Below are 9,464 nucleotides of genomic sequence, written 5' to 3'. Positions count from 1 at the left end.
ACCTCAGAGGCCACGGGAGGGACGGTGCTGCTCGGAGGTACCCGACCAGGGGACGAGGTCGCAGTCGCAGCATAAGCTGAGGATTTTAAAGCTGAGCTCACAGGGCCTTCCTCTGCTCAGTGAGGAGGGACAAACCACCCTCAAGTGCTTCTCACTTCCCTCTTGAGGGCACACAGGAGTGGGAACTGCAAGTGTCCCGCTGCTATTTGCAGAGGCAGGTTTCCCCTGCAAAGCCCCAAGAGCTGCAGAGATGTGGCTGCAGCTCCAGGCCTGGCTCTGCCATGCTCACAGTGCCAACATCGTATGTTCCTCTGCTGCCAGCCCTGTGGGTGGGCAACCCGTGGGCTCCTGGGGCACCGAGCTCATAGGCTGAGGCTGCAGTATGAACAACCACAGGGATGCGCAGCAAAGGGAATGCTTTCCTCCCTGGACTCCCATAGCAGCATTTCAGCCACACAAATGCCTTCTCCCAGCTGTGCCTCTGCCTTCCTGCTCCCTCCTGGGCTCTGCTTCCCTCCTACAGCTCTCACCCTAACAGTAACCCTTGGCATCAGCCGCATGTACAGAGCTGTGACACGCGCACAGCTTCAATGCTGCAGCATTGCTATGGGCTGCGTGCAGCCGTGGGGTGCTGGGCTGCTCTGCTCTCTGAGCAGGTCCATCTCTGATGTCCCAGGGTGGGGAACGCAGCCCATCAACAGAGATTTTGCTTTGGAATCAGAGCTATGGATGCAGGGGAGCTCCTGCAGCATGGAGTTCCCCAGGGACGCCCGTCCTGGCACGGGATGCTCCCAGCAGAGCTGCCCCCTGCACCATTCTCTGCCGTGGGCAACGAGCTCCATCCCACCTACCCCAGCCCCACCAGCTCACGGTCCCCCTGCCCGCACAGGGCAGGAGCTTTTGAGCTGAACGGAAAACCCTTGACGCTGCCCCACTGATGTTTATAGAAAGCAGCAGGTATCGCTCCTTCCTTCCCCTCCAGCTGCTTCTGCAGAACCGTCCCCCGGGCTGAGCTGAGTCACCGCCACGTGCCGCAGTGCTGTGGGAAGCGGGGAGAAACTGACAGAAATCAACGCTCCACCAGAAGAAAAAAGGGAAAAGAGAGGCTGCCCAGCCTGGCTTGCTTTTTCTAAAGAGACCCCGCGGAGCGTGGTGGTACCCCCGGTGAGGGGGCATCGCTCCTCCCCACCTGCACCCTGCATGGTGCCACCCCTCCGGCTGCACAGCCCCGTGCTCACATCGCTGTTCCCTTCCTCTGCAAAGCCTGGGAAAGCAACATCACAGCGCCAGCTGTCCTGGCCCAGGGCGCCCTTTTGCTCAGCAGAGGAATGGTAGAATCACAGAACATCCCGAGTTGGAAGGGACCCACAACGAGCATCGAGTCCAACTCCCGGCTCCACACAGCACCACCCAAACCCAAACCCGACATCTGAGAGCGCTGTCCCAGTGCCCCCTGAGCTCCAGCAGTGAGGGGCCGAGCCCACCACCCTGGGAGCTGTTCCATGCCCGCTGCCCTCTGGCACAGAGCCTCCCCCTGACCCCCACCCTGCCCTCCCCTGACGCAGCTCTGTGCCGTTCCTGGGGTGGAAGAGCTCCCATGGAGATGGGCGATGCCGGGGCCGCAGAGCTGTGTACCCTGTGGGACCTCTCCCTGCTGCGAGGACCAGGACGTCCCCATCCCGTGCCTGGTGACAGTGCCTCCCCCCACGTCCCCAGCCCCCAGCAGCCCGAGGAGCCAATGCACCGCGGTGTACGCGCGGCCAATTTGCATCAAAGGGATAAGGGGAAGCCCCAGGAAACACATGGCCCAGGCATTAATCAAATCTACCTCTAATTATAAACCTGCAGAGCCGTGCGTGGGGCCGGATCTGGCGGTGCGATGGCAGCAGCCGGGGGACGATAGGAGCTGCAGGAGAGCTGAGTGTGAGTTACCCCTGGGTGGGGCCGCTCGGGGGTACGGGGCTGCTGGGCTGGGGGCTGCATTCGCAGGGGGCTGGCAGGGAGCAGAGCGCACCATGGGGCAGCGGGGTGGTCGGTGCTGTGGGGATGGAGTGGTCGCGCGATGCTTCGGATGGAGGCTGGGGGCTGGGCCCTGGGTGGGTGCAGGGGGATGCACAGCCCGGCTTTGCAGGACGGCGCTCAGCTCGCCTCCATCCATGGGTGCCTTCTCTCGAGGGACAAAAAGTGCTCACGCCGCCGCCAGCCAGCTCCGTAGAAAGCAATTAAGTTCATAGCAATGCAAACAGAACAACTGGGTCTACAGGGGCTGTATCTCGCTGCAGAGACACAGACCCCTCCCAGAGCACATGGGCATTTCTATACCGAAATCAAAGTCTGTCTCTGTGAAGGCAGCGGCCCCGGCTGAGGTACTGCACAGATCAGAGCCCCAAACATTTCAGCTCCCCATATCCAGTGCAGCTGCCCCACAGGAAACAGCTGCAGCTCTGCACTGGGATGCGGGCACCCACATCAACAAAGGGCTGCTAAGAACGAAACCCTTACCAGCAAGATCATCCTTGAAATTTTCAGTTGTCCCGGGTTTTTCTGCCAGTGCTCCCCATCAGCATCGCACTCCGGCGCTGTCCCCAGCCCCAAGCGCAGCCACGGAGAGAGGAGCAGCAGAAGCGCTCCCACTTTCGGGGCCCCCGTGCACTGCTGAGAGCCGTCCCCGAGGGACATCGCTCTTTCTGCTGCTTAGGAAAATGCGACACATCAGAACCGGGTTTCGGTATGATGCCGACACAGCGATGTGAGATGTCAGAAATTACATGCGGGGCGGCAGGAGCAGCCCCCGGGGCCACAGAGGAATTCAGAATGTTCTAGACTTACAAACCCATGCAGCCGTTGGTGCTGGTGGTCACCGCAGCTGTCCCCTGCACAGGTCCCAGTGCAGGGCGCGCTGAGCCCGCACCCGGTTCCCTCCCCTCTCGCTGCCATGGACAGGATGTGCCTGGGAAGAGCCGCTGTGAGCAACTGCACCAGCCAGCAGTACTGGGACAGCCTCCTCTGCCAGTGCATCCCCTGCAGCTTCATCTGCGGGCGCTCGGCCATGCGGAGGTGCACGGCGCTGTGCGGTGAGTGGGGGAGGGGGGGGGTCAAAATTCAACCCCAAAGCGCTGGGGAAACGCGGCGGTGGGCTCTGGCAACAGCTCGGTGCAGCGCAGCGTTGAGTTGTCCGTGTCACCGCGTGCTGGGGAGATGAGCAGAGAGGAACTCGATGAGGTTCAACGAGGGCAAACGCAGAGCCCTGCGGCTGGGGAGGGATCACTGTACACATCAGCACAGGTTGGGGCTGAGCTGCTGGGGAGGGCTCTGCAGAGAGGAGCTGAGCGTCTTCGAGGCCGACAGGGCAAGCAACAGCTGACGTGAGCCAGCAGAGGTGCCCCGGGGGCCCTGAAGGCCAATGGCTCCCTGGGGTGCGTTGCACAGTGAAGCCAATGGGTGAGGGAGGTGCTCCCCCGCTCTGCTCTGCCCTGGGGAGGCCACAGCTGGAGCCCAGTGCTGGGGTTCCCAGTTCCAGGCAGACAGGGAACTGCTGGGAAGAGCCCAGCGGAGGGTGCAGAGCCGGTGGGGGCCTGGAGCACCCCGATGGGAAAGGCTGAGAGCTCTGGGGCTGTGCACCTGGGGAAGAGAAGGCTGAGAGGAATCTGGTCAGTGCCGATCAATATCTAAAGGGGAGGGGTCAAGGGGATAGGGCCCTTCCAATCCCAATTCTGCACCGTCCCCACACTACTCCTTCTGGGGGTCTGATGGAGCCTTCCTGGAGCTGCATTAACGCCAATAGCCCCCAGCGGTCACACGCCACCCGCTGAAGGGACACGTCGAGTGCAGCTTATGTGAGTAACAACAAACTCGAGCAGGAGGTGTGCAGGGCTGCACTGTGAGCTCCACGTGGCAGGGGCTGGGGAGCGGAGGCACTTCGCACACAAACCCAGCACGCAAACCCACGTGCACGGCCCCATCCCGCCCCAGTGGGCCACGGGTGTGCTCAGAGCGAGCTCTGCTCCTCTCTTTCCCTCCCTGCAGAGTCCGCTGTCTGTAACAGGAGAGCTGGCTTCTACTACGACGAGCTGGTGAAAAAATGCATCAGCTGCAGCACGGTGTGCGGGCAGCACCCCAAGCAATGCGACGCGGCGTGTGGAGGTAAGCTGGGGGATGAGGGGTGGAAGAGGCGCGAGGTTATGGGATGGAAGCTCAGGAAGAGGCAGCAAGCGCCGCTCCTTGGTCCTGATGGGGGTGTGGCTGCACAGCCCATGCAGGTGTTGCATTTCCCACCTGGGTGAGCTGCAAATTCCACACTGGGGTTGAGAAGATCTCCTTTGCCAGCCCTGAGAAACGCAAGCTGCAGGGCTGCTTCCAGCTTCTTCCTGAGCGGAGCGCATGAGCGCTGTTAGCAGCATCCCTTCCCTATCAAAAAGCTGATAGTGTGAGCAATGTAGCAGAAAGGCTTCGTAGAATCCAAGAATGCTTTGTGTTGGAAGAAAGCTTAAAGCTCAGAGAATCATAGGATGACTTGGGTTGGAAAGGAGGTCCTTGAAGATCAGAGAACAGTTGGGTTGGATGGGACCTCGCAGCCCCACAGCCCTACTCCTGCCGCGGGCTGGCTGCCCCCCACAGCTCAGGCTGCCCAGGGCCCGACCATGGCCTCAGGCACCTCTAGAGACGGGGCACCCACAGCTCTGGGCACTCTGCTCAGTGCCTCACCGCCCTCTCTGCCTGCCCCGCAGGATCCCTGCTCGCCAGCCGCCCCCCGCCAGCCGCCCTGGTCTCAGCATCACCTCCTGCGGCCGCGCTGGAGCAGAAGGTGTGCGTGGAGCAGGAGCCGTGGCTGGTGGTGTACCTGCTGCTGGGGCTCTGCCTCTGCGCCCTCATCTGCTCCCTGGTGCTGGGCTGGACGCACTTGCGGAGGAAGGGGGAGGTGGGCTCCTGCCAGGCCAGCGCCGGGACCTGCCACTGCCGGGAGGACCCCGCCAAGGGTGAGTGCCGGGGGCACTGGGAGGAGATGGGTGGCTGTCACTTGAAAGCAGAGCCACCCCGTGCCCAGGGCTGGGAGGGAACAAACCTGGCCACGGGCTGCGCAGCTGGGGAAGGAGCAAGACTTTGAGGTCACTGTGGCGTTCAGCCTTCACTTTTAAGGGCAGCCGAGAGGCGAAAAGGGATTTACCGTCTGCTTTTCGATACCCCGTGCTCAACCTTGCTTGTTGGAGCTCAGAAAACAGAGCAGAGCCCTTGGCCAGCCCACGGAGCGCTGCGTGGCCCTTGAGCCAGCAGCCCCTGTGCTTTGCACAGCACCGCACCACTGCATTTGCACGCGGTGCCAAAGGAGCACTTAAGGAAGACAGCTCACATGTAACGTAAATGTTACAGCTGCTGGAGCCCTAGACCTGCAGCCTTCCTGCCCAAGGCACTTTCCCATTTACCCCTCTGCTCTCGGGGCAGCAGGGCACGCGTGGGCGACGCATTTCGAGCACAGCAGCAACGCGTGTAATTACTCTCTCCGCTTCCAGCACTGCCTCCTCGTAGGCTGCAGTGCAGCTCTGCAGAGCGTTTCTTGGCTCTATCTGCAGATCACCTGGTGGAAGCGGGCAGCGTCGGTGAGGGATCCACCGGCAGCAAAGCCTCAGAGCCGGTGGAAACCTGTGGCTTCTGCTTCCCCAGCCACGGCTCCGCTGTGCAAGAGACCAAACCGTGCCACGGCCCCTCCTACCACGCAGGGGAACGAGCTGTTGCCTCTCACGCCGGGATGTGCAGCATGGGCAGCGCGGGGGCGATCCCAGACCCCAGCGATGGCCGCTTCAAAATCATATGCTCCCCTTCACAAGAGAAGACGCCCATGGTGTGACCGCGGGGTCGGAGGAGGGCTGCTCCCCGTGCCCTGGACCACAGCTGCTTCACCCTCTGTCTCCAGTACCCACTTCCACCAGGACGGGCGGACAAAGCAAAGCCTCTGCCCGAGGGCGGTAGGCTGCAGACTGTTCTCTTCCACTCACCCAAATCCCAGGTTAGCAGTGACTCCATCCTCCGGCCTGACTTCTGCAGGCACCTCCACGAATCCCGGTGCTCGGGGCTGAAATCCCCCGGGGCTGCTCATCCCGGTTCCTCCATCAGCAGCGCTTTGCCTCTGCCAAGGGAACGGACGCACAGCCGGAGCAGGCCGTGCCAAGTGCCCCACAGCCGGCTGTCCTGCTGGAACACCCCACCCTGCAACACCAGCAGCCCCACTGTGCACCCACACGAGTTACAAAGACCCACGAATTCCACTGCCCTGCTCTCAGGAGCGCTGCATCTTCCATCTCTAACAGAGCTTTAGGACGGAGGAGCTGCGCTGGGTGCTGGAATCACTGCAGGAATGCGGTTCTGGTGTGAAAAGCCACCATGGGCCGAGGAGTTTCTGAGAGCTCTGAGTTTTGGTGTGCTGCTGGTGGGGGCTGCCTGACAGGGCCGGGAACAGTGATGCTTGAAAGCTGCTATGGAAAACTGGGGGTTCAACGCGTCACTGGAAGTTCTCACTAAAGGAGAGTGCAGGGCTTTTGCTTGGAGAGGAATCACTCCTGAGAGGACATCACGGCCTCGAGTTTCTCAGACCAGAGCTTGAGACTTGAAAGAATACACGTGAGTGTCATCAGATGCACGAATTGGGGACGGGAAAATAAAGAGCTGGAGAAACCATGAGCAGATAGATAAACCTCACAGCCCGCGCCCGCCCTGCCACGTGTTCCTTTCGTGTCGTCTCAGCACTAAGGCAGGCAGCACTGACCCAAAGCTCCTCAGCCCACACTCGTGGTGAGCTCCCTGCTCCCCCCGGGCACTGCTCAGACTCTGCACTGCCTCAGCTTCCCTTCTTACAGCATCAGCTCTGCCCCCTGCGCCCCCCCCCCCTTCCTCCAGCCCCTGCTCAATGGGTGAGGGCAGCAGCCCCAAGCCATCTATGCCCTAGGAAGCGGGGAATGCACACACCCAGGGGCCAGGTCCTTCCTTCCAGCCCTGATAAGCGGGAGGGGAACATTCCTCACCATCAGACGTGGCCTCCCCACCTGGGAATATAAATACAGTTATCAGCAAAGAAAAGGCAACAGGCAGCAGCTCAGTCAAATCAGCAGTAAGAATACACGCAGGCTCTTCGATAGAGCAGTTAGATGCTGGAGAATTGGGAGAAATCAATACATTTGTCATCACACTGGCAGCATCCCTCTGTCAGCTGGGCACAGCAAGTGGGGCCAGCAGGTAACGCCTGCTACAAACTGGGAATTGCGGGCACCGACTTTGAGCCAGAGCAGCCCCTGGGGGTTGAAGCAGCTCCTCACATCGCTGCTTTTGCTCCGGTTTTCATTAGGCACCACCAGCAAGGAAAGCTGCACCTCCAGTAGCTGAGCAACAAGAAAACATCCCACTGACAGCCACGTCCATCGCTGGTGCGTGGGCAGAAGATACACGTCAGCAGCAGCCCACAGCACGGCGCCCAGCTTTGCTTTCTTCCAACGCTTCCCCGTAACGGGAGCGGGGCCAGCGGCTGCAGCAGCGGGCACCGCTTGGGGGGCACTGCAGGATCAGCCTGGCAGCACCGTGCCACACAGCCTGCACTGCTGGGGGCACTGCTTACCTAAAGCTGACGGTCAGGGCTCTGTGAAGAGAAACCTCTCTGTTCTGTAGTGAATCAGCCCCGTGCATGAGCTGCGCGGCTGCTCCTCGGCAGAGCAGGCAAAGGCTGCACTCGGGGAAGCCGTAACGAGGGACCGTGCTGCTCGTACGCAGCGGCTGCTCTTACCATTTTATCGAGGAGGAAAACGCTCCCTGCTTCTCCAGCAACCTGTGCTGATCTACTGCTGGAAGCAGAAGGGCAGGACCCGGGGAAGGATGTGGGGAAGAGAGAATAGCATTTGGTACAGAGGAGTTGCGCTTCTAAAACCAAAACAGAGCCCTGAAACCTCCTCTGCTCCCCACCTCCCACTGAAAGCCACCTGCGCCGCACAGAGCTCTCAACAGCTGAGGGAGGTGGGGGGAAAAAGATGGGGCTGGTTCGTAGAGCTGACCTCGGCCCCGCGTCATCCGATGGACGAAGAGCCCCCGCCAGGCCCAGCAGGAGGAGAAGGCAGCGCTCGGGCCGTGGCACTGCCGCGCGGTGGCACTGCTCCTCCGGCAGCGGGAGCAGGGGGGGACGCGGCTGCAGCCGTGGGAATAACGAGAGGCTGCTCCTCTGCAAGCGCGCTGCATTATTAAAAGGCAGCAGAAAGCGTCGCCGAGCATCTGCACGGTGCTGAGCCCGGCTCCAGCAGGGAGGGAAGAGAGGGAGGCCAACCCCCCCCCCCCGCCTTGTTCTGCGGGTTGCACCATTCATCTGCATTTCTCCAGCCATTTATCACTAGTGACAAGAACACCCAGGTTACATCTTGCAGCGCCCAATTACAACCGAACGTTATTTCGAGCACGACGATAGGGAGAGACAGGTTACGAAAGCGGCGCGCGCCATCGCCGCCGGAGCAATCGCTGCCTCGGTGCCTCCCACGCGGGCTGCTCGCTTCTGTGCCTGCTCTGCTCTGCAGGGAGCTTCTCCCTTCCCTCCTGCAAGCTGTCGCAGCCGGCTCTCGCTGCACCAAAGCACCTCGCGCTCTCCGGTCTGCGGCCAGTTCCAGCGCCATTCCGCCCTGCTTTCGTGTAGCTTCTCTCGGCAGATGCTCATTGAAAAACCAAACGCAGCGTGCTTCACTCATCTTCCTCTGATCTCTGCTGCTCTGCTCCGCTGCCCGCTTTCCACCCCTCTCACGCAGGTCAGACACCCGTAACCATTTCTGGAGCGGCAGATCTAAAGGGTGAAACACATCCACATTTGTAACCACCGTGCCTAAGTCAAGCACTGGCTGCTTGGATACACACGCAGGGCTCAGGGCCACTTTGGTGGGGCCCTTACACCAACATACGCGGCGCCTAACCCTCAGTACAGCCCTCTCCAGGCTCCGTAAGGGAGAGCAATGCTGTTTTTGCTCTTTTAAGCTCTGTGTTCTGAATGGTTTCTCTCATGGGCTGCAATTCAATCCGCAGCCCGGCCTCCTGGGAGCGAGACAGAGCACACGAGCAGCCACTGCTGGTGTCCAGACGGGCCAAGGAGCTGCTTCAAACGGGAGAGAAAAGGGAACAAAACTGCATTTGTGACAAAGCAAAGGCAAGCTGGTGCACCAGCTGCTGTGAGCTAAGGGCACAGACAGGGAGGCTGCGAAGAGAAGAGTACGCGAGGAGTTAATGCGTGTGGGAGGATACAAGGAACCAATACCAGCCTAGCACATACCAGGAAAACGTGTTGTTTACTTAAAAACCCAGTGCACTGCAGAAGTGCTCAATAGCAGCAGATCTATCGCTCACTGCTGCCCCCAGCAGCAACCGTTTCCAACAGATGGTACATTTGTCATAGCGAGGTTCTTTCAAGTATCACACAGATATACGGCTTTGGAAAGCAACAGGGAAAAAAAAAA

The 9,464-nt window shown here is 60.6% G+C and overlaps 1 protein-coding gene across 1 annotated transcript; it reads left to right on the top strand.

The window, feature by feature from the left end:
• Positions 214 to 9,464, top strand: TNFRSF13B (TNF receptor superfamily member 13B). The gene is made up of 5 exons (XM_021411945.1): positions 214 to 1,923; positions 2,882 to 3,074; positions 4,027 to 4,143; positions 4,728 to 4,976; positions 5,568 to 9,464. Exons 2-5 carry the CDS (start codon positions 2,936 to 2,938, stop codon positions 5,840 to 5,842), a joined length of 780 nt encoding a protein of 259 aa, XP_021267620.1. The 5' UTR covers positions 214 to 1,923; positions 2,882 to 2,935; the 3' UTR covers positions 5,843 to 9,464.

This window comes from Numida meleagris, chromosome 13 (genome assembly GCF_002078875.1).
Source record: "Numida meleagris isolate 19003 breed g44 Domestic line chromosome 13, NumMel1.0, whole genome shotgun sequence".
NCBI lineage: Eukaryota > Metazoa > Chordata > Aves > Galliformes > Numididae > Numida > Numida meleagris.
The sequence above is the reverse complement of the archived record's forward strand: the minus strand, read 5'-3'. Positions and strand labels throughout refer to the sequence as shown.

What these genes read in the sequence shown, in the direction of transcription:
- TNFRSF13B (XM_021411945.1), top strand. Translation starts at nt 2,936, where the DNA reads ATGGACAGGATGTGCCTGGGAAGAGCCGCTGTGAGCAACTGCACCAGC. An exon ending in GAGGTGCACGGCGCTGTGCG is followed by an intron (nt 3,075 to 4,026) that starts GTGAGTGGGGGA and finishes CCCTCCCTGCAG; the next exon opens with AGTCCGCTGTCTGTAACAGG. An exon ending in CCGGGAGGACCCCGCCAAGG is followed by an intron (nt 4,977 to 5,567) that starts GTGAGTGCCGGG and finishes CTCTATCTGCAG; the next exon opens with ATCACCTGGTGGAAGCGGGC.